Raw genomic sequence first — 25,320 nt, 5'->3', positions numbered from 1 at the left:
AGTGGCGGCAGATCCCATGGAAAAGCAGCTCTTCCCGCGCTCGTATCATGTGACACCCGCGTTGGAGATTTCGGAAGACATTGGTGAAAGCTCACTCGCATGCTTGGCTCTTGAGGCCATTTAACATGGATCTATTTTCTGAACTGTTTCTTCACCTTTCGCTGCTTGTTGTGGAATTCGTTGGACATAAGAGGGCAGAAGAGCCGGTGATCTGTACAGGAGTCAAGTGGACTGGTCATCATTTTGTTGATGAGGGCATCCATTTGATCATGGGATTGGACAATGACAAAGTCGATCATGTGCTTTGATCGTGGATGTCTCCAGGAAGTCTTGGATAGAAGTGTGTTAGTGATGACATGCTGAACCCAGTTGGACCCAATTTCCAACTCCTTCTTTTCCGATGGTTAATTTCCAGAGTTGGGGGTCCTTTCTGAAAATGAAATGAAAATCGCTTATTGTCACAAGTAGGCTTCAATGAAGTTACTGTGAAAAGCCCCTAGTCGCCACATTCCGGCGCCTGTTTGGGGAGGCTGTTACGGGAACCCTGTTTCTGACCCTGGAGCTGGGTCGTATCCTCCTTAGGAATGTTGGATAGCATGGTGCCCATGGTGAAGTCGAAGCCTTTTTTGGACTCAACTGTTCTTGGCACTCAGCTGTTGCCTGGTTTTTGGCAAGTTGTAGGGGGAGGGTCATGAAGTGTTTCGTTGATGCCAATAGAGAGCTCAGAGAGACGGGTGACATGCCCGTTCTTGATAGCAAATCAGATTCCATGCATTCTGAGCTGGTCCTCAGGTTTTCCTCTGCAGAAGAATGTGTAACCATCGCCTTCTTCCTTCTGCTGCACTTCGGTCCCTTGCAGGGTAGCAACTCCAATGTTCAAGTACCTGAGTTCACAGGCAACAAGGGCAGATCTCCATTCCGGTCGATTTTTCTGCATGTTATCCATAAAGATTCGCACATCCCAGGTGCCGAGATTGAGTTTACCTTTGTTTTTCTGACTGCAGGTAGATGAGCCCACTGGATGCGGTTTTCCAGCAAGGTTGGAGACAACAGGTTATTTTTCGGGCACCTTTTAGAGCCCTTTCCCCATGTGGGGTGAGCAGACGAGCAAAGTGCATCCTGAAGAGGGATGCTCAGTCGTGAAGGAAGCTGCCGAAACGCTATCCTGTTCCTATTCCCCTGTTCCTACTCCAAGAGTGAAATGACTGATTCAAACTGCACCGTCCACATGCTGCACCGTCCGCATGCCGCTCCAAACTAGGGGCTTCCAGGTTCACGGACCTGTCTCTGTCACCTCTCGCCAATGGCCGCAGGGCATTTTGGATGGGTGAGTGTGGTGTTGGTTTCCCTCGAGGTAGAGGTCTTGTGCAAGCTGTCTTCCAACATGGGGATGCCACTGAACATCAGCAGACAGAAGAAAGATCCAGTCTCAATGTCCAGGGAACCTGAACGACTGGGGATCTTCCAACTGCTGCAATCTTCATCCATCAAGTGCAGCTGTTGATATCACACGTGTACCTTTACCCTGATCTTCCGTTGAAGGCTTGCTTTCGATTGCACTTGTCAGGTGCCTCCCCACTGACCTTACCGCCATGGGTGACCCTGCCAGGAGTTAAAACACCCAACGATATTGGTCTCGGGTTCAACGGAGCGCTCAAACCTCCCAACACGGCAAGGTGGCAACCCATTGATGTACGTAAACATTATACAGCTATTTGGGAGGAATTGGCCGTTATGCAAAAAAGACTGAAAGAGATTAACAATTCATGGGAATTCCCTGAGAAATTAATTGCCCACTTAATTTTGATACAATTACAAAAATACCTCAGATGTAAACCATTGACTGTGAATCATAACCACAACATTTGTCTCATATGAAACCTACAGGAATAACCAGATTGGAACTTTTCATCACCGATTGCTTGAAAGGCTGGTTGAAGCAGATTCAATGGTAACTTTCAAGAGGAAATCGGATAAACATTTCAGAGGAAAAAAATGCAAGGCAAGGCAGGTAAGTGGGATTAGGTGGATAGCTCCTTCAGAGAGTTGCCACAGGCACAATGGGCCAAATGATCTTGTGTGCTGTGTCATTTTGTTACTGATGAGCAATCAACAAAGCAACCAGAATCCCAAGCTAGAACACTGCACCAGTACAGTCAAAATCTTCTGTTGAAGTTGCTCTAAGCAGGTTAATTTTGAGTACTGCATTGCGTTCTGGCCACTAAGGAAGAAGGTACACAACTTAGTCCTGGAATGGGATACAACAGCCATCACACAAACCAGCCTCCCATCCATTGACTATCTATAATTCCCGCTGCCTCAGAAAGGCAGCCAGCATAATTATGGACCCCACTCACCCCGGACATACTCTCTTCCACCTCCTTCCGTCAGGAAAAAGATACCAAAATTTGAGGTCACGTACCAACCGACTCAAGAACAGCTTCTTTTCTACTGCCATCAGACTTTTGAATGACCTACCTCGTATTAAGTTGATCCTTTCTCTACACCTTGCTATAACTGTAACATTATATTCTGCAGTCTCTCCTTCCTTCCTTATGTACGGTATGCATTGTTTGTACAGCATGCAAGAAACAATACTTTTCACTGTATACTAAAACATGTGACAATAATAAATCAAATCAAATCAGCCAGAAGACATTTTTTACTGTATAAAGATTGGTTATGAGTAAAGGTTAGAAAGGCATGCAATCCGAGCCATGATGATCCTAACGCAAGAGAAGCTAGTGTTAAGTAGAGAAATACTTCAAAATAAATACATCTGCACAGGGCAATATAGGGGCAGACCAGCAAACATGCAAATTTTTGAGGAATGCCAGGAAGTCAAGAAGCACTTCACAGTGATTAATACTTGGCATGTCCTTGCAAGTAAAGTAGTAGAGGATGTTAGATGTAGTGACGGGATGGGGACAAGTTTTGCTAGAAACATGAAGAAAGTCAAATGCCTACTCGATAATTGTGACTCTGGAAGACTGTTGAATGCGTGAAAGGCCAGTATTTCGAATTCAACATAATGCATATAGGTGTTGAACCTTTTGTCCAAGTTAACATGGAGTCAAGGCAAAAAAATTCGTTAATCAGCTACTTGGAAATAAAAATAAAATTTCTGCAAGAGCAATGGTAAGGAAAACGGTGAATCATCTCAATTGGGGTGGAGGAAGGGTGGAAGATTCCTTTATCTCCATGGTGCAGCTTGCACATCTATTTAGTTTACTGGCAAGTTAAAAAGGCATTTGACAAAATAGGTAGCAGCAACTGATGTTGCATTTTGCATTATAATTCTAAACCCAATACTGCATTTTAATTGAAGAACATTACAGCACAGAAAAAGGTAGTGTGCTCCATTTAGTTTGCACAAGTTACCAGCTTTAATCCCACACTTTCTTTACTCTTTTTAAAAAATGTTCTTTTTTGTTTTTACACAACTATTTTGAAATAATGGTCTCTGGTTTAGCAACTGTTAAGAGAATTTTACATTGTAACTATGCCCACTATGCAATTGTTTTATTTCTTATGCAACACCACTACTTATATCAAAAAGAATCTAAGGACCGAACACCTTAAACTGGATGACGCTTAACCTCACACATGACTACCCTCTGCAGGCTTCCTTCCACAGCCCAGTCCTCAACTCTTCTTTCTCACCCCCCGCAACCCTACTCCTCCTCCTCCTCCCATTTGCACCTAACCGCCTCCAGTAGAGCACCCTCCCTCTCCACAAATGTCTGCCACTCTCCCCTCCCCAATGTCAACTTCAGACAACAGCTTAGCTTGTAACACTGGAGGTGGCAGTCCTGGGAAGGACGGCACCTCTTTCCTCATAAAGTCCTCACTTGCAGGTACCTGAACCTATTCCCCTTACGCAACTGATATGTTTCCTGGATCTTTTTACTGGGACGGTCAACCCCCTTACATTCCAAGTGACTAGCCAGACAGGGGGCCATCTAACCTCGATCCAGAATCAGGCATTCCTACCATGTGGGGAAACCCAGCAACTACTCAAGAGTGTGCTGACATAGGGCCCATCCAAGATGGCCACCAAACCGCCCATCAGAACAAAGAAAAGGTTGTAGTTATCATCAGAGAACTAACCCACCCCCCACCCACCACACGCAAATAAACCAGTAAACAGCAGAAGGTGAACAAAATCCCCCAGCCTCCCCTCTGCCCCCACCCCAAACAAAAATCCTAAGCTCATCATTAAAACTCCCCCAATGTAATGAGTTGCAGTTCCCTCCCCCCCCGCCCCCTCAACTCTGCTCCAGTTAGCTAACTCTACAGCTAGTAGGATGGCCCTCTACAACTAGCAGGACAACCCCGCACAGAGTAAAAACAGAACAAATAACCATATCACCAATCAACCCTCCAGCACGTCCAACTTTAATAGTCAAAGAAAAAAACCCAATACCTATCCCATAAACGAACAGGAAAAATACAAATACAAACTCCAAAATGCCCATAAGAAATTCCAAAAATCACATGCCCTCTCCCCAAACAGAAATCTCATAAAAATACAATTTAAAGTTGGTCCTATCCCAACTGCTTCTTCACAAACACATCTGCCTCCTCCGGCACTTCAAAATAGTGGTTTTTCGGGTTGTAGGTCACTCGGAGGCAAGGTATACCAATCCAGAACATTGTTCCTGTACAATGCGGCCTTGGCCTTGTTGAATGCCGCACGCCTCTTAGCCACTTCCACTCTCACATCTTGGTAAAGCCTAATGGCAAGGCCCTCCCATTTGTAGTACCGATAACCCTTCACCTATCGCAGAACTTTCTTCTTCTCCTGGTAGCTATTGAACCGCACGATGATCACCTGAGGTGGTTCACCAGAATAGGACTTTTGGCTGAGCGATCTATGGGCCCAATCCAGCTCAGGAGATGTCATTCCACCCTCCCCCACCACCTTTCCAAACATCTGCGACATGTATTCCGTTAGATTCAGGCCTTCCTAACCCTCCAGCAATCCTACGATTCTCAAGTTCTGCCTTCTGGAGCGGTTCTCCAGATCATGCACTTTAGCTCTCAGCGCCTTATTATCCCCGGCCACCCATGCCATCTCTGCTTCCAGGGAGGCAATCTGGTTACTCTGCCTCGAGAGGGCCACCTCCACACCTTGAATGACCGCACCTTGCACCTTTACCACCTGTTCTGTTTTTGCCAAGGCCAGACAAATTGGGGTCAGGGCTCCTTCGATTGCTCTGTCGATGTCCTCAGACAGCCTGCCATAACGTCTCAAGTCCCACTGCCAACATGTCTGTGAGCACCTTGGCCGTCAGTGGAGTGGCCAAAGTCATAGCAGGAGCCTCCGCCATTTCTCAGCAGACAAAATTCAATGGGCTTCATAGTCTGATGATGATTCTTTACTTGTCTGCTGCTTGATCTTGTACTTTTTAGGCATTGTTTTAAGTGGGAACCATATCCCATCAAACTAATAAAGTTTTCCCACAAATCAGCCTCACAAAACTGGGCAAAAGGGGCCAAAATTAAATGATCTGGAAGGAGCCACCTCGTGTGCGACTGCTCTGTACATGCTGATTTGGCAGCGTTAACATAACAAAATGCCCCAAGGCAGTTCACAGGAGCATAAGACAACAACTTTGAAATATCTTTAAAATAGATAAAATTTGGCTGCAGAGATATGAAGGAGAAATTCAAGTTGCAGAGGAAATGCAGAGAATGTGCTTGAGGCCAGGGTTAAGGAAAGGCTGAAGAAACGTGAACTTTTCAGACTTGAAATGGAGCATCCAAACAATTCGAAAGTCAGTTCTCCTTTCCTTTCTCAATTTGCCCAATTAGCGCTCTCTCCTCCTGCTGCATGGAAATGGGGTGTCAAAAAACAAAAACAAAGGTGGGGTAGGCAAAAGGCATTTTTTTTATTCATTGGATGTGGAGATCACTTGCTAGGCCAGAATATGTTGCCCATCCCTAATTACCCTTGGCTTGCATTTTTAAGAGTCAATGCCATTGCTGTGGATCTGGAGTCACATGTAGGCCAGACCTGATAAGGATGCCAGATTTCCTTCCCTCAAACGTCATTAATGACAACTGACAATGGTCAGCATTAGACTTTTACTCACAGGTGCTTTTTTCTATTGAGTTCAAATTTCACCATCTGCCATGGTGGGATTTGAACCTGGGTCCCCAGAGATTACACTGGATCACTAGTTCAGTGACGATACCACTACACACAATCTTTCCACTAATTTTGTTTAAATTAAATTGGAAATAGAAAAAAGTAGATAGGTTTAAAAAATAGTAAAATGTAAATTTAGGACTGGCATCAGCAAGTACATGTTTCAATATTTAGAATAGACTCCCAGATAAAACACTGGAGGAAAAACCATGGTATTAATGATAACTAGTGCTGCCAGGGGAAACTTGAGCGTTTCCGTACATGTTACCAGGATTAGCTTTCTTCATCCAGGATTGTCTTACAGAGCAGTAGAGCAATGCTATTGTAATGCACTTACTGAAAATTTATTACATTGAGATATGGTTTGAAAATAATATATTGACTCTGGTTACAGCAATGGAAGAATTTAAATGAAGTATATTTATTTTGTAAAAAACATTTAAATCAGTAATTTTTGTTTATGTAAAGCACTTAATGTAGAATAATATCCCAAGGTGCGTCAGGGAATCATAATGAAAACTGGATGTCAGCCAAAGTAAGATAGATTAGGAAAAGTGATCAAAAGTTTGGACAGGGAGCATGTTTTAAGATGCTCTCAGAGGAGAAGCAGAAAGCTCTTACCATGGAAAGTAGTTAATTCGTACCCTGCTCTTGTAAATTACAATCCCACTTGACAGCACACCAATCATAATTTCTGTGTTGCTTTGATCCTAAAAAAGGAAGAGAAAGTTTCATGTCAAACTGCGTATAATTGATCATAAAGATTGAAGGCATATATCTATAGATCTTTCCTTTAAGTCCTTTACTGGAAATGGATTATCTTTCACCCCATATTTGTAAAATCTCAGGATTACCAAAACTGTAATCAGTGATTGAGCTAAAGCAAAGTTTGAAAAGTTGCTGAAAAAAAGATGCAATGTCTCTTATTTTCGGCAAGACTCAAGTTTTGTACCATCAAACGTCTAAAAGTTCCAAATGTACTATACTTCCGTTAATGTGCAACACTACATATTTCACAATCAAGGCGTTTACAGCCTGTGCAAACTTAAATCATTTTGCTTATTTAAAAATAAGAGGATGAGAACATTTGGCATCATATTGTAACCAAACAAAAGTGTTAATTGTTGATGGGGAAGGCTACCTAATTCTCTTTACTCCCAAGATAAAGGTTCAATATTGAAATTAAGTTGCATGGAATCTAAGCTTGCTAGCTTCGTCCCTGCTCAGGATGCTTGCTGCAACATGCTGCATCTTGTGAGACGTTGTCATAACCAATGCTGAATTTGCATGCAAGACAGAGGAACCAGAATGAAGTCCATACCCATTACCGGACTACTCTCAAGTTATTGTTCCAGACCCTTCACAGAAACCAACTTGCTGCTGTAGAAACAGGACTAACCCAGACTACGTAATGCTCAACACCAAGAATCATTACCTGCATAAAGAAGCCCTATACTGAATGGTGACACTATGTGGGGTACCATCTGAAGCAGGTGTCAGTCACTTGTATAGGAAATGGAAGTAAGGCACACGTATACAACCAATCACGTTCAGCTCTGAAGAACAGTTTTATGCGTAGTACTGGGGACTGGATGACAAAAGAAAAAGACATATAGGCTGGAAACAGGAATTACAAATAGACAGTAGAGATCAACTTTGCAACAGGAAGAGCGATAAACAGAGGAGCCATCAGACTCTATAATGGCTAATAGTTGGTCAAACAGGAGCGTTTCAGAGGACAATGGATCATGATTAAATCAACCTAGTTAAACAGGAGCATCCTGTTTATTTCTACTAATGAGGCAATAGAACTTTGGCCAGGTGCGTGTTAGTGTGTGTGTGTTGGTGCATCATGACTTAGCTCTAGCAGGACCTGGATAAAAGGGACATTGGACACAGTCAACAACCCAGAAACCTAGGAGCAAACACCACAGAAAAGAGACCCTGAGCTGTCGGTCCGGAGAGCCTGAGCTGTTGGTTCAGCCGGGCCAGCCCCCTTACTAGCACGGGTAATACCTAGATCTCAGCAGTAGATCAGAGTACAAAATTCTTAGAAATCGCGATTAAGCTAGCTCTTCTGAATAAATTACGAGTTGTCTCAGGTTAAATGCAGGTCTCTTTATTGTGTCTAAGCTGAGCGAGCAGGGTCTCGGTCAACATATGGACTTTATGGAATCAAATTACTGCTTAAAACTAACTAGTCTTTTAAACACCAAGGGTTTTATATTAATCAGCATCTCAATCAGGGTGTTTCATCAACTCAAAAATTTATTGTGTTGAAAGTGTTAACCATTATGCACATATGTATTCCCGTTTGAAATTTTAATCCCTGATGTGTCTTGCACAGTCAATGGTCTCAATAAAATGCACAACACTGACAATAGGTTACAATTTAATTTTGTTTTACAACATAACTGCATTACAAATTCCGTCTGAAGAACTTCCATCTGCCCTCACGAAGATCATTTCCAAACCGAAATATATACTTTTTAAGTTGTGTTTTCAGTGTTTGAGGGAAGAGGACTTTACTTTACAGCGGTCTAATAACCATCTAATGATGGTCAACTCATTTGTGGTTAATCAAGAATTTGAATTTAGCTAATCCCATTTCTGCTTTGTAAATTAATAATCTGATGGATAACATTGGGAACTGGGTCTCAATATTTATACTCATGCAGCATATGCAAGTGTGAAGGCAGCACGGTGGCGCATGGTTAGCACTGCTGCCGCACGGCACCGAGACCCCAGGTTCGATCCCAGCTCTGGGTCACGGTCCATGTGGAGTTTGCACATTCTCCCCGTGTTTGGGTGGGTTTTGCCCCACAACCCAAAAAGATCTGCATGGTAGGTGGATTGGCCACGCTAAATAGCCCCTTAATTGGAAAAAATGAATTGGTTACCCTAAATATTATAAAATAATAAGTATATGCAAGTTCATCTTTATGGGTGCTGTTGCGAATATGTAGCTCATGGTAATATTTTGAGAGATAATGGTTAGCTCTGGGAAGATTGTTGTGAAGGTAATTAATATACTGTGTTTTAATGATCGGCAGAACATCTAAAGAAACTGTAGTTCAGAAGGTTACCCAAGTTTGTTTAATGGAGTCAGAATAGCAGAGAGAGCTATAAAACAGCTGGTAGGTTGAGCTAGCTCAAGAAATTGTAAATGAGGGATAATTGGCTTGGAAGTCAGTATGAAGACAGAACAGAGTAGGCTATGTTGTCATGGAGATGAGTGGAGCTTGGGAAGGATCTCTGGTTAAAATTGAGTGTTTGCTGGGATAAGTTTTTATTTGCAGTTTGGAACCTCGTGTGCTTTGCAGCTCACCGAAAGAAGTTAGCCAAGTAAATGACAGCTAGATAGACTTGCACTGGAAGCTGAGTAAAACCCATTGACTGAGTGGAATGCAGGTTTGGCTTTATTCTGTTTGAACTTGAGAGAAACAAAAGCTGGAAAACTGCCTAGTTTGAAGCTACTGGGAGAATCCACAGTGGACATCACAGTGCTATGTTGCAAAAGAAAACAACCAAATTAGCTTGCAAATATTGGAAAAGTAAGAAGAACAACAGACTGAAGCCTCCACAGACAACAGAGGGTAAATGCAAGTTTTACATTCAGAGTAATGGGGCTGAGAATAATTCCCCAGAGCACTGTGGCATACCTTATGGGTGGTCCCTACAGAAGTAAATCACTTCAATATTGATGTGTCTTATAAGAAGATTCTTGGAGGAAATAGGAAGTAAACCTAAATACATAACAAATAGTTATACACCATGTTGTTAATATAATAGTGCTTGTTTTGTGTAAGGTTTTGAGATAAACTTTTCGTTAAAAAACTGAAATCTGGGGCATAGTTTTATTGGTTAAAACAAGGTATGTGGATTTTCTTAAGAAATGTTAATGGTCTCCAACAGGATTGTAATGGTGCTTTTGTGGAGGAACTGTTATGGTGAACGACAGTCTCCACAAGTCATTTTTGGTCATTGTGTGCACCCTTTAATTGGTTCCTGAATAGTATTAGATATTTGTTAAATAAATACAAACAAAGTACTGTGTTGTGCTAGTGTATGCAAGTCCTATTCTACTAAAATGAGTGCACGTGGCTAAAACAATGCGACTAGTGTTATGATCCCAACTAATGTTACTACTGGACAGGTCAGATCCCAGAATGGAACCCTGGCTTGAAAGACCATAACTTTTATTTTTTTATAAAACTTGGACGAACAGTCACACGATCACGAATTTGTTTTAAGAAGAATTTTTTTTTTTTTTTTTTTAAATGAAAAAATTTGGATAATACAATACTCCGTTACTCCCCCTCATGTTTAACAAATATACATAGATTTAAAGATTGATATGGATGATAAAGTACACCTTAAGCTAGCAATGGTATCTGTAACACACAAAGTCTCTTTTAAACACACAAGACAACTGTGGTCAAATACACACACTCTGCTCCGAACCCAAGTTAGTGTCTGTGGATTTCTCCTCCAAATCCCCCGGCTGATGATCAGAAGTGCCCAAACTCCACCCCAAAAGCAAGCTTTAAAATTCTTCTCTCTTAATAATGCATTTCCCTAGCAGTTTGCATTTCAAAATTCAATCCAAGGTTTTACAAATTACACTTTTTAAAAAGAATTTAGAGTACCCAATTCATTTTTTCCAATTAAGGGGTGATTTAGTATGGCCAATCCACCTACCCTGCACATCTTTGGGTTGTGGGGGCTAAACGCACACAAACATGGGGAGAATGTGCAAACTCCACATGGACAGTGACCCAGAGCCGGGACCGAACCTGAGACCTCGGCGCCGTGACAGCAATGCTAACCACTGCGCCACCGTGCTGCCCCTTACAAATTACTCTTTTAACCCAGGTTTCCACTCCATTTTTAACAGCGAATCCAGCCCTACATTTTAGACCAATCCCTTTAGGATTTCTTTGGCTTCACTGGTAATGGGAGGTCATGTCTGACCAACTTGATTGCATTTTTCGAAGAGGTAACCAGGTGTGTAGATGAGAAAATGGCATTTGGACTTCAGTAAGGCTTTTGAGAAGGCCCCACAAGGGAGACTGATCGCAAAGGTAAGAGCCCATGGTCTCCAAGGAAATTTGGCAAATTGGATTCAAAATTGGCTGAGTGGCAGGAAGCAGAGGGTGATGGTCAAGGGGTATTTTGCTGCTCGAAGCCTGTGTCTAATGGGGTCCCACTGGTATCAGTGTGTTGGGGCCTTTGCTGTTTGTGGTTTATATAAATGATTTAGATAAGAATGTAGGCGGGCTAATCAGTAAGTTTATGGACAATACGAAAATTGGTGGGTTGGTAAATATTGAGGAGGATAGCCTTTGATTATAAGAATGCCTATACGGGCTGGTCAGATGGGCTGATCAGTGGCAAATGGGCAGGACAAACCAGGCTAGGGAATACATGATCAACGGCAGGACCCTGAGAAGCACCAAGGGTCAGAGGGAACTTCGTGTGCATGTACACCATCGCCTTAAAGTGGCAGAGTAGGTGGATACAATGGTTATGACGACATTTGGTACACTTGCTTTCATTAGCTGAGGCATACAGTTTAAAAGAAGGGAGGTTGTGCTGGAACTGTATAAAACATTGGTTAGGCCACAGCTAGAGTATTGTGTGCAGTTCTAAATCCATATTTATTGGAGAGATGTGATAATACTGGAAAGGGTGCAGATGAGATTTACCTGGGCCAGATGCCATCTGGGCTGGAGAGTTTTAATTATGAAGAAAGATTAGATAGACTTGGATATGTTTTCCTTGGAGCAGAGGAGACTGAGGGGTACATGATTAAGATGTATAAAATTATGAGGGGCATAGATAGAATAGACAGGAACAATCTTTTCCCCTTGGTGGTAGGGGATTTAAGGTAAAGGGCAGGATGTCTTAGAGAAACATACATAGAAAATAGGAGGTGGAGGCCATTCAGCCCTTCGAGCCAGCTCCGTCATTCATTATCATTGTTGATCAGGGTGCAGCATGGTGGCGCAGTGGGTTAGCCCTGCTGCCTCACAGCGCCGAGGTCCCAGGTTCGGCCCCGGCTCTGGGTCACTGTCCGTGTGGAGTTTGCACATTCTCCCATTGTTTGCGTGGGTTTCGCCCCCACAACCCAAAGATGTGCAGGTTAGGTAGATTGGCTATGCTAAATTGCCCCTTAATTGGAAAAATGAATTGAGTACTCTAAATTTACTAAAACAAACATTGTTGACCATAGAGTTCAACCCTGATCACGCCATCCCCATATCCCTTGATTCCTTTAGCCCCAAGACCTATATCTAATTCCTTCTTGAAATTACACAATGTTTTCGCCCCAACTACATTTTGTGGTAGTGGATTTTAGATTCCCCATTCTCTGGGTGAAGAAATTTCTCAACTCAGTCCTAAAAGGTTTACCCCTTATCCTCAATCTTTAGGGGCAGCACGGTAGCACAGTGGGTAGCACAGTTGCTTCACAGCGCCAGGGTGCCAGGTTCGATTCCCGGCTTGGGTCACTGTCTGTGCGGAGTTTGCACTTCTCCACGTGCCTGCGTGGGTTTCCTCCGGGTACTATGGTTTCCTCAGGCAAGTCCCGAAAGACCTGCTGTTAGACGAATTGGACATTCTGAATTCTCCGTGTGTACCCAAACAGGTGCCGGAGTGTAGTAATTAGGGGCTTTTCACAGTAACTTCATTGCAGTGTTAATGTAAACCTACTTGTGACAATAAGGATTATTATTACAATAAAGATAATTATTATTAGTTCTGGACTCCCCCACCATCGGGAACATCCTTTCTGAGAATACCCGTCTAAGCCTGTTAGAATTTTATAAGTTTCCATGAGATCCCCCTCACTCTTCTAAACTCCAATGAATATAATCCCAACCGATTTAGTCTCTCCTCATATGACAGTCCTACCATCCCAGCAATCATCCTGGTGAACCTTCATTGCACTCACTCCATAGCAAGGCCATCCTTCCTCCGATAAGGACACCAAATCGCTACACAATACTCCAGCTGTGGCCCCACCAGTGCCCTATACAATTGTAGCAAAAGATCCCTATTCCTATACTTAAATCCACTTGCTATGAAGGCCAACATACCATTTGCCTTCTTTACTGCCTGCCGCACCTGCGACTGATGCACGATGACACCAAGGTCTCGCTGAGTATCCATCTCTCTCAATTAACACCAATCCAAATAATAATGTCTTCCATTTTTGCTACCAAAGTGGATAACCTCACATTATCCACGTTATACTGTATCTGCTATGCATATGCCTTCTCACTCAGCCTGTCCAAATCCCGTTGAAGAATCTCTGCACCCTCCTCATAGTTTACCCTACTACTCAACTTTGTATCATGGAAATGCTATATTTAGTTTCCCCGTCCAAATCGTTAAAATATAGTGTGAACAGTTTAGAGGAGATATGAGGATAAACGTTTTTATACCCAGAGGGTGATGGGAGTTTGGAATTCACTGCCTGAAAGGGTGGTGGAGACGGAGGTCCTCTTAACATTATTTTGATCTGCATTTGAAGGCAGCACAGTGGCGCATGGTAAGCACTGCTGCCACACGGCGCCGAGGATCAGGGTTCAATCCCGGCCTGGGTAACTGTCTGTGTGGAGTTTGCACATTTCTTCCCGTGCCTGCGTGGGTCTCAATCCCACAACCCGAAAAGATGAGCAGGGTAGGCGAATTGGCCATGCTAAATTGCCCCTGGATTGGAAAAAAAAAAGAAGGAGAATTGGATACTCTAAATTTATATTAAAAAAGTAGATGTGCACTTGCAATCCCAGGGCATACAGGGGAGGAGGTGGCATAGTGGTATTATCACTGGATTAGTAATCCAGAGACCCAGGGTAATGTTCTGGGGTCCCAGGTTCGAATCTCACCATGGCAGATGGTGAAATTTGAATTCAATAAAAATCTGGAATTAAAAGCCGATTGTCAAAAAACCCATCTGGTTCACTATGTTTTTTAGGGAAGGAAATCAGTCTTTACCCGGTCTGGCTTATATGGGACTCCAGACCCACACAGCGATGCAGTTGACTCTGAACTACTCCCCACTGAAATGGCCTAGTAAGCCACTCAGTTCAACGTCAATTACGGATGGGCAACAAATACTGGCGCCAGTCAGCGATGCCCACATCCCAAGAATGAAGACATTTTTAAAAAGCACGCCTCTTTGCAGCTCCCTTTTGGCAGGATTGACAGATGCTCACTCCAGGAGATCCTGTCTCCAAAAATTAGCTCAACTAAAACTTCCACAAGGGAAGGGGAGGTACTGGACCTGGTATTGGGGAATGAGCCCGGCCAGGTGGTAGAAGTTTCAGTAGGGGAGCATTTCGGGAACAGTGACCACAATTCAGTAAGTTTTAAAGTGCTGGTGGACGAGGAGAAGAGTGGTCCTAGGGTGAATGTGCTAAATTGGGGGAAGGCTAATTATAACAATATTAGGCGGGAACTGAAGAACCTAGATTGGGGGCGGATGTTTGAGGGCAGATCAACATCTGACATGTGGGAGGCTTTCAAGTGTCAGTTGAAAGGAATTCAGGGCCGGCATGTTCCTGTGACGAAGAAGGATAAATTCGGCAATTTTCGGGAACCTTGGATAACGAGAGATATTGTAGGCCTCGTCAAAAAGAAAAAGGAGGCATTTGTCAGGGCTAAAAGGCTGGGAACAGACGAAGCCTGTGTGGAATATAAGGAAAGTAGGAAGGAACTTAAGCAAGGAGTCAGGAGGGCTAGAAGGAGTCACGAAAAGTCATTGGCAAATAGGGTTAAGGAAAATCCCAAGGCTTTTTACACGTACATAAAAAGCAAGAGGGTAGCCAGGGAAAGGGTTGGCCCACTGAAGGGTAGGCAAGGGAATCTATGTGTGGAGCCAGAGGAAATGGGCGAGGTACTAAATGAATACTTTGCATCAGTATTCACCAAAGAGAAGGAATTGGTAGATGTTGAGTCTGGAGAAGGGTGTGTAGATAGCCTGGGTCACATTGAGATCCAAAAAGACAAGGTGTTGGGCGTCTTAAAAAATGTTAAGGCAGATAAGTCCCCAGGGCCTGATGGGATCTACCCCAGAATACTGAAGGAGGCTGGAGAGGAAATTGCTGAGGCCTTGACAGAAATCTTTGGATCCTCACGGTCCTCAGGTGATGTCCCGGAGGACTGGAGAATAGCCAATGTTGTTCCTCTGTTTAAGAAGGGTAGCAAGGATAATCCAGGGAACTACAGGCCGGTGAGCCTTACTTCAGTGGTAGGGAAATTACTGGAGAGAATTCTTCGAGACAGGATCTACTCCCATTTGGAAGCAAATGGACCTATTAGTGAGAGGCAGCATGGTTTTGTGAAGGGGAGGTCGTGTCAATATTGATAGAGTTTTTCGAGGAGGTCACAAAGATGATTGATGCAGGTACGGCAGTGGATGTTGTCTATATGGACTTCAGTAAGGCCTTTGGCAAGGTCCCTCATGGTAGACTAGTACAAAACGTGAAGTCACACGGGATCAGGGGTGAGCTGGCAAGGTGGATACAGAACTGGCCCGGTCATAGAAGGCAGAGAGTAGCAATGGAAGGATGCTTTTCTAATTGGAGGGCTGTGACCAGTGGTGTTCCACAGGGATCAGTGCTGGGACCTTTGCTCTTTGTAGTATATATAAATGATTTGGAGGAAAATGTAACTGGTCTGATTAGTAAGTTTGCAGACGACACAAAGGTTGGTGGAATTGCGGATAGCGATGAAGACTGTCAGAGGATACAGCAGGATTTAAATTGTTTGGAGACTTGGGCGGAGAGATGGCAGATGGAGTTTAATCCGGACAAATGTGAGGTAATGCATTTTGGAAGGTCTAATGCAGGTAGGGAATATACAGTGAGTGGTAGAACCCTCAAGAGTATTGAACGTCAGAGTGATCTAGGAGTACAGGTCCACAGGTCATTGAAAGGGGCAACACAGGTGGAGAAGGTAGTCAAGAAGGCATACGGCATTCTTGCCTTCATTGGCCGGGGCATTGAGTATAAGAATCGGCAAGTCATGTTGCAGCTGTATAGAACCTTAGTTAGGCCACACTTGGAGTATGGTGTTCAATTCTGGTTGCCACACTACCAGAAGGATGTGGAGGCTTTAGAGAGGGTGCAGAAGAGATTTATCAGAATGTTGCCTGGTATGAAGGGCATTAGCTATGAGGAGCGGTTGAATAAACTCGGTTTGTTCTCACTGGAACGACGGAGGTTGAGGGGCGACCTGATAGAGGTATACAAAATTATGAGGGGCATAGACAGAGTGGATAGTCAGAGGCTTTTCCCCAGGGTAGAGGGGTCAATTACTAGGGGGCATAGGTTTAAGGTGAGAGGGGCACGGTTTAGCGTAGATGTACGAGGCAAGTTTTTTTACACAGAGGGTACTGGGTGCCTGGAACTCACTACCGGAGGAGGTGGTGGAAGCAGGGACGATAGTGACATTTAAGGGGCATCTTGACAAATACATGAATAGGATGGGAATAGAGGGATACGGACCCAGGAAGTGTAGAAGATTGTAGTTTAGTCGGGCAGCATGGTTGGCACGGGCTTGGAGGGCGGAAGGGCCTGTTCCTGAGCTGTACATTTCTTTCTTTGTTTTGTTTGTTCTTAACAAAGCTTCTCTACCTTACAAGGTCCAGTTGCTAGGCAACACCCACATGCCTTTATTTATTCTTCATGCCGTAGCCCTCCTGAAGCACAATAGAAAACACAGCTGGAACTTAGTCAACCCTCGCACATACAAAAACCTTTGTCCCGCATAAATCCATTACATTAAATTACATTAATTTTGAGTAAGTGGTAAGCTAATTTTACATTAAATTAAACACACTTAAAACTGTACCTTATTTCTAATGTTTATCAGTACAATTAATTACCTTAAAACTACCTTCACTTTCCTAACACACGCCACTCAAAGTGACAGATGCCGCAAAAACCAACTTCTGTAGATTTCTCAAATTCCACCGCTCATGCTCGTCTCACTGGAACACCATTTTCCACGTGAGGGTTTCCAATCCTTGCTCTCAAAGAACACAGTTTGGGAATCTTTTCCCACACAATGCTCTCTTTTGGATGCCTTCACTAAGGCTCCACCCTCCAGGTGCTGAATCTCTTCTTCTGGTGTCCTGGATCACCTTGTGCTTTCAAGCTCCCATGCAATCTCTCAGGTATCCAGCCATGCTAATAGAATACTACTGCTTCACAGACTGTGTAAAGGTTTCACCGACCTTTTGTTCACTTCAGATATCTGGCTTCTCACCCAGCAGACTTTAATTCTGGTTCCTTCCGCTGCCTCTTCAATTCAAAGCCCTGTCTCTTCTTTTTACTTGAATTCTCCAAAACAGGAACTTATTCAGATTCTTATTTGTTCTCGTGACTTCAGTTTTCCTGGAACACTCTCATTTCGTCTCATTCCCTAGTTTCTGGGAATTCCTTTTGTTTCTTCTGGGAAATTTGCTCTCTGCAGTTCTCGGTCGAGTGTCTAGCTTTTCCTGGCACTAGCTTACAACTAACTCAAAAGTTCTTGTGGTCCCAGTGTGCCTCCGGTTGCGAAGCAGCAACCTAGTTCTTTAAACCCTTTTATTTGCCTTAACATCGCCGACCCTCATTACAATGTAGCCATCTGAACCAAACTGAAGTTAGTAACCCTTTCAAATACAGAAACATAAAATTTATCCTGCTTAAAACTATACTTTATTTCTAATATCTACAAATATAAATTGTCACTAGGGGCGGCACAACAGCGCAGTGGTTAGCACTGATGATCACAGTGCCAGAGACTCGCGTTCGGGAGATTGTCTGTGTGGAGTGTGCACATTCTGCGTGGGTTTCCTCCAGTGCTCCGGTTTCCTCTCAGTCCAAAGATGCGCAAGTTCGGTGGATTGGATATGCTAAATTGCCCCTGTGGGGGGGGGGGGTACGGGGATAAGATGAAGGATTGGGCCTACATAGGGTGCACTTTCAGAGGTTCAGTGCAGACTTGATCAGCCGAATGGCCTCCTTCTGCACTGTAATGATTCTATGATTCTAGTCCGCAATTTATATTCGGCAACACTCGTCTAACCAATAATTCATTGCATGGGATATCACTAACTTGCTGTCTGCATTCCCATATGATGCAGACCAAAATGGGTCAACCTAGAATATTAATTAATCAATTCAACTGGACAGTAATCACTCCTCCAAACATAACAAATATCACATACCATCCTCCATTTCTGTTGACTGAAATTTGAAGAAAGAAACAAGACTCTTTTGACTCTAAAATCCTTCAATTCAACTATGATCTCACCTCACAAACTCAAATCCTTGGTGAACATCTGAAAATTTATTAGAGGCACAGATTTGATTTTAAAAATACCTGATGGACCATAACATTTTAAAATAACTACTTCACAGGAGCAAAGAAAAGTAAGCTCAAGTTTCCTCATTGGGTACACCTGGAAGTCAAGTGAAAAGCGCCATATTTATACTTACCCTTGCATAGTGCAATTCGACTCCATATAGTTCTAAGCTGCGTGCTGTACTTAAGTAATTAAATTCTGATTCCGCAGGCGAGAGTCCTCTGTTTTTAAAAAAAAAAAGCACATTTAATTATGCAATGAAACACATCTGAGACACAAATGTTTCAGAACATCAAAAAAGCATTCCTAATACGTAGTAGAATTACTTACTTATGTTGCTGATGCAATTTTGCGATTTCTTTTTCAAAGTCTTGAGGTTGGTTGAAGATAAAGGAATAATTGGCGAGGTAGCCTGGCAAGTGCTCTGAATTGCAGTAATCTCCCAGTTCAGCTTTAAAAATAATCAATTGCAAGATTTAGAAGCAAACGTCTTGGTTATCCCAAACTAAGGTGTTATATTGGGGGGGAAATTGTTACTTTTTTTCTGCAACTCATCACTCACTTCCATGGAAATTGGACACCCTAACAATCTTGCGAAAGAGACTTTCTTCATTGGTGAGATTTAACTGGCTAGTTTATTACTGTAGCATCACTGGGTAACCAAGTCTTAACCTCATCACTGACATTTTCGAGTGGTGGTGGGCTTGGGGGGGGGGGGGGGCAATTACAAGTGCATACACAAAGCTAGCATACAGGTGTAGAAATATGGATAATAGAAGTAGGGAGAGGCCATTCGGCCCTTTGAGCCTGCTCTCCACCATTCATCATGATCATGGCTGATCATCAAGTTCAATACACTGATCTCAAACAACAAAGAACAAAGAAATGTACAGCACAGGAACAGGCCCTTCGGCCCTCCAAGCCCGTGCCGACCATACTGCCCGACTAAACTACAATCTTCTACACTTCCTGGGTCCGTATCCTTCTATTCCCATCCTATTCATATATTTGTCAAGATGCCCCTTAAATGTCCCTATCGTCCCTGCCTCCACTACCTCCTCCGGTAGTGAGTTCCAGGCACCCACTACCCTCTGCGTAAAAAACTTGCCTCGTACATCTACTCTAAACTTTGCCCCTCTCACCTTAAACCTATGCCCCCTAGTAATTGACCCCTCTACCCTGGGGAAAAGCCTCTGACTATCCACTCTGTCTATGCCCCTCATAATTTTGTATACCTCTATCAGGTCGCCCCTCAACCTCCTTCGTTCCAGTGAGAACAAACCGAGTTTATTCAATCGCTCCTCATAGCTTATGCCCTCCATACCAGGCAACATTCTGGTAAATCTCTTCTGCACCCTCTCTAAAGCCTCCACATCCTTCTGGTAGTGTGGCGACCAGAATTGAACACTATACTCCAAGTGTGGCCTAACTAAGGTTCTATACAGCTGCAACATGACTTGCCAATTCTTATACTCAATGCCCCGGCCAATGAAGGCAAGCATGCCGTATGCCTTCTTGACTACCTTCTCCACCTGTGTAGCCCCTTTCAGTGATCTGTGGACCTGTACTCCTAGATCTCTTTGACTTTCAATACTCTTGAGGGTTCTACCATTCACTGTATATTCCCTACCTGCATTAGCCCTTCCAAAATGCATTACCTCACATTTGTCCAGGTTAAACTCCATCTGCCATCTCTCCGCCCAAGTCTCCAGACAATCTAAATCCTGCTGTATCCTCAGACAGTCCTCATCGCTATCCGCAATTCCACCAACCTTTGTGTCGTCTGCAAACTTACTAATCAGACCAGTTACATTTTCCTCCAAATCATTTATATATACTACAAAGAGCAAAGGTCCCAGCACTGATCCCTGTGGAACACCACTGGTCACAGCCCTCCAATTAGAAAAGCATCCCTCCATTGCTACCCTCTGCCTTCTATGGCCTAGCCAGTTCTGTATCCACCTTGCCAGTTCACCCCTGATCCCGTGTGACTTCACCTTTTGTACTAGTCTACCATGAGGGACCTTGTCAAAGGCCTTACTGAAGTCTCGCCTCAACACCACCCCGCCTCCCCTCTCTCCCTATCCCTTTAGCCCCAAGGAGCTATGTCTAATTCCTTCTTGAAATCATACAACAATTTGGCCTCAACTACTTTACGGTAGCGAATTCCACAGATTCACCACTCTCTACCACCCTCCCCGGCAGTGTGTTCCAGATCATCAGCACCCTCTGGGTAAAAAGTTTTTTTTGCAATAAAACATCTCTATTCCTATACTCAATACTTCTCACTATGAAGGCCAACATACCATTTGCCTTCTTTACTGCCTGCTGTACCTGCACACTTCCTTTCAGTGACTGATGCAGGAGGACACGTGTCCAAGGCCTCGCTGAGTATCCACCTCTTAGTTACACTCATTCAAATAATAATCTGCCTTCCTATTTTTGCTACCGAAGCATATAACGTCATATTTATCCACATTATACTGCATGTGCCATGCATGTGCCCACTCACTCAGCCTGTCCAAAGCCCGTTGAAGCATCTCTGCATCCTCCTCACAGCTCACCGTCCCACACAACCTTGTATCATCTTTGGAGATAATACATTTAGTTCCCTCATCCAAATCATTAATATATAATGTGAACAGTTGGGATCAGAGTACAGATCCCTGCGGTACCCCACTAGTATTCTGCCAATCAGAAAAAGACCCATTTATTGCAACCTTTTGCTTCCTGTCTGCTGACCAGTTTTATATCCATCTCAAGACACTACCCGTAATCCCATGCGGTTTAACTTTACATATTAATCTGCTATGTGAGACCTTGTCAAAAGCCTTCTGAAAGTCTAAATAAGTCACATCTACCAGTTCTCCCTGGTCAAAGAATTTGTAATTACGTCTTCAAAAAATTCTAGTAGTTTTATCAAGCATGATTTTCCTTTTGTAAATCCATGCTGACTGTCTGATTACACCACTGCTTTGCTATGAAATCCCTGATAATGGACTCGAGCAACTTCCTTACTACCAACGTTAGGTTCACTGGTCTATAGTTCCCTCTTTTCTTTCTACCTACCTTTTTGAATATCGGAGTTACATTCGCTACCCTCCAATCTGTAGGAACAATTCCAGAGTCCAAAGAATTTTGGAAAATGACCACCATTGGATCTACTATTTCTAGGGCCACTTCCTTAAGTATTTTGGGATGCAGATTATCAGGCCCTGGAGATTTGTCCGCCATCAATCCCATTAATTTCCTCAAAAACATCTCTTTACTAATACTAATTTCCTTCAGCTCCTCACTAAAACTTGTGCCTCTCAGAACTTACAGTACATTGCTTCTGTCCTCACAAAGGAAGACAGGAGTAAAGTACGAATTTAGGTCCTGAGCCATTTTTGTTCACCGTTAAAAATTACCCCGCTTCTGACTGTAAGGGGCCTACATTAGTTTTTATTAATCTTTTTCCCTTTACAAAACTATAGAAACTTTGAATTAATTTTTATGTTCCCCGCTAGTTTACTTTCAAATTGTATTTTCCCCTTTTTAAATAATCCATTGATCTGTCTTTGCTGAATTTTAAATTGTTCCCAATCCTCGGGTCTATTGCTTTTTCTTGCTAATTTGTATGTCTCTTCTTTGAATCTAATCTCTAATTTCCCTTGTAAGTCACGGTTTTGCCACAGTTCCCATTCTATTCTTGTGCCAAATAGGAATAAACAACTTTTGGAGTTCACCAATTCGTTCCTTGAATGCCTGCCATTGCCTGTCCACTGTCCTTCCTTTCAGTAATGATTCGCAGTCTGACATTGCCAGCTCATGCCTCATACCATCATAGTTACCTTTATTGAGGTTCAGGACTTTGTCTCAGACTCAAATGCCTCACTATTTATTGTAATAAAGAATACTACCATATTATGGTTACTCATCCCCAAGGGTTCTCTCAACTAGATTGTCAACTAATCCTTTCTCATTGCACAACACCCAGTCCCAACATGGCCTATTCCCTTGCTGGTTCCTCAACATACTGATCCTGAAAACCAACCCATATACACTCCAGAAATTCCTTCTTTATTGTACTGTGACTAATTTGAGTCATCCAATCTATATGCAGATTGAAGCCACCCATTATCATAGAAGGTAATCGGGAAGGCAAATGGAATGCTGGCTTTTATTTCAAAGGGGCTGGAGTATAAAAGGAAAGAGGTGTTGCTGCAACTGTACAAGGAACTAGTGAGGCCACATTTAGAATACTATGTACAGCTTTGGGGCCCTTATTTAAGGAAAGATATGTCATTGGAGGCAGTATTAGGATTTACTGGGATGATCCCAGGTATGGAGGGGCTTCCATACAAGGAAAGATTAAACAGGTTGGTCTATACTCCTTTGGAGTTCAGAAGAATGGGAAGGGGATATGATTGAAACATACAAGTTTCTCACGGGGTTAGACAGGGTAAATATTAGAGAGAATGTTTCCACTCATGGGAAAGCGTAGGACAAGAGGGCATTGACATAGAATAATTGGGTGCTCATTTAAGCTGGATTTGAAGAAGAATTTATTCTCTCAAAGAGTGACGAATATTTGGAATTCTTTACCTAAAAAGCTGAGAAGTCAAGTGCTTGAACATTTTCAAGGCTGAGATCGATAGGTTTTAATCAGTAGGGGAATTAAGGGTTATGGAGATAAGGCAGGGAATTGGACTTTGTGAGGATCAGCCATGACCTTACTAAATGGCGGAGCAGGCTCGAAGTGCTGAATGGCCTACTCCTATTTCTTATGATCTTATGGAATTATATCACTAAGGGATTGCAAGTAATTAATGATAAGGAAGAGATGAAGAATACATCAAGGGTGACTGTGCAAGTAGAGCAGTCATTGGAGGCAACAGAAGATGTAGGAGTGGAAGATGATAATAATGACCCAAATGTGGAATGCAGAGTACAGTTGCTGAAGGAAGATGGATTTGTCAATATTGTCATTTGCAGTAGAGTTATAGAGAAGGATATGAGACAGCAAATAATGGCACAGCTCTGTAGGATGTGGAACTATAAACAAAGATTTGAAATTAAGTAATAATGGAGGAAAGCAAAAATGTCCTTCATAAGGAATTGAATTTGTTGAGCATATACTTACACTGAACAGAGTAAGAAGCCAGAAGGGCAGCAATATTATATGGACAAGGCAACCTAGAAAAGGGATAATTGAAAGATAGCACACTTATTCCACAAGCAATTATGATTACTTCAACATTTTGAGAGGGTACTAAGCCCTCAGACTGTATACTTTTATAAAATGTATATAATTATCCTCATGGCTATTTCTAACATTTTAAAAATTGGACAAAGACCTTAAAAAACTGGCCCATCTGTCTCCTGAACAAAAGAAACGACCTGAGAAATCATTATCTCGGTGAAGCCACAACGACCTCCTTTGACTGCACAGGCCAAATTCAAAGAGAGTAGCACAAAGCTCATGTGCATTTCATTACTCAGGTTGGCTAACAGCAGTCTGTTCGTCTGCTAAGACAAAGGGCCCTGCGACCTTCCTTTCAATTCTTAATGGATGTACAGGGATGTACACCCCTTGTCAAACACTGTGTAGAGGTGGGAGCCATGTGACATCAGCCTTGGCTTGTGGAACCAGTACTGCCTTGTTGGGCTGAAAAGGTCAGTCTGCTGTTTTACACCTGACTAGCAAACCACACCCAAGGAGCTCTGGCATAGGGTGAACACCTGGCTCCATCCATTTGTCTGCATGTTCTGTGTCATTGCCTATTTCATCTTGTGAAGTCAACACCACTGGAAAAGTGAATTATACAGCATCTGTTATCAACCCACTGACCTCAGTGAAAGAATACTTAATTGGACTTTGATTCTGGACACTGGATCCCACATGAACCAATATGTGTTTTTCTCTATGGTCTTTGTGCTGTAAACCCTTCTTTTCTCTGTCCTTCTCTTTACTATCAGTGCATGGAGGCAACTTTGCAAACCTCGTTGAGTTTATGCAAATAAACTAAACCCTTCAGTTCATGCTATTTCCAGTTTGCTGTGGGGTTATTACGATAAATTTGGATCACATAAAAACTGAGAGGATAGGGAAATACGCTATTGCTTATAAAGAGGGGAAAAAATCCAAAGTTTTTTTTTAATGGACAGGTGGCAAGACAAGAATTGAGTGCTGTTTAAATTAACATCTCCTCCTGTCTATAGCAATCGGAACACCCTTAAAACAGGACATAGGTTTCTAAATTCCAGTTCAGAAATTCACATCCTATTTATAAGTCCCTTTTTCCCCAGGGATATTTTATAGTGCTCAAAAGCGATGACAGGGTTCAATAACATTAGTTAAAGAAAATGGTGGTGGGGGCAGGGAAGGAGGAAATTTCAACACAGATGCTTAAATGCCTGCAACAGCAATCAATTAACGATTGCACCCGAATCATCTCTGATAAGTCCATTTCTAGAAACTAGCATGGATCCAAACATCCTATAGTACTGACATTACCGCTGCTGAGTATGCAAAGTCATACTGGTGGAACTTGTTCTTGGCCAGTTGATCTTCATTAAGACCCCATGATAAACATGGCAGCCAAGTTTGTCAGTTGAATGCTATTCACCCAATAACTTGTTAAACATCGCCACTGCGTACAAACTAGTTATTAATCACAGTTATTTTGTTTTAGGACAGTTTTGTTTGAATGACATTTCCCCACAAAAAGGTGCAACTCAGTATTTTTTTTACCCGATAATTTGTACTCTTTGTGAAGTACAAGAAATTTTAAGTATAATTGGATTAAGCCTGCACAATTTA

The 25,320-nt window shown here is 42.8% G+C and overlaps 1 protein-coding gene across 6 annotated transcripts in view; it reads right to left on the bottom strand.

The window, feature by feature from the left end:
* Positions 1–25,320, bottom strand: part of ptpn4a (protein tyrosine phosphatase non-receptor type 4a) — a 428,661-nt gene that overhangs the window by 198,811 nt on the left and 204,530 nt on the right. For all 6 annotated transcript variants that reach the window (XM_072470160.1, XM_072470166.1, XM_072470164.1 and 3 more), the window contains 4 exons: positions 23,641–23,693; positions 18,846–18,966; positions 18,649–18,736; positions 6,776–6,864 (listed from right to left, as the gene is read on the bottom strand). In XM_072470160.1, the coding sequence (XP_072326261.1) occupies positions 6,776–6,864; positions 18,649–18,736; positions 18,846–18,966; positions 23,641–23,693 (351 nt within the window). The remainder of the gene's footprint in view (positions 1–6,775; positions 6,865–18,648; positions 18,737–18,845; positions 18,967–23,640; positions 23,694–25,320) is intronic.

Source organism: Scyliorhinus torazame, chromosome 2, assembly GCF_047496885.1.
Source record: "Scyliorhinus torazame isolate Kashiwa2021f chromosome 2, sScyTor2.1, whole genome shotgun sequence".
NCBI lineage: Eukaryota > Metazoa > Chordata > Chondrichthyes > Carcharhiniformes > Scyliorhinidae > Scyliorhinus > Scyliorhinus torazame.
This window is presented reverse-complemented; position numbering and strand designations above follow the sequence as displayed.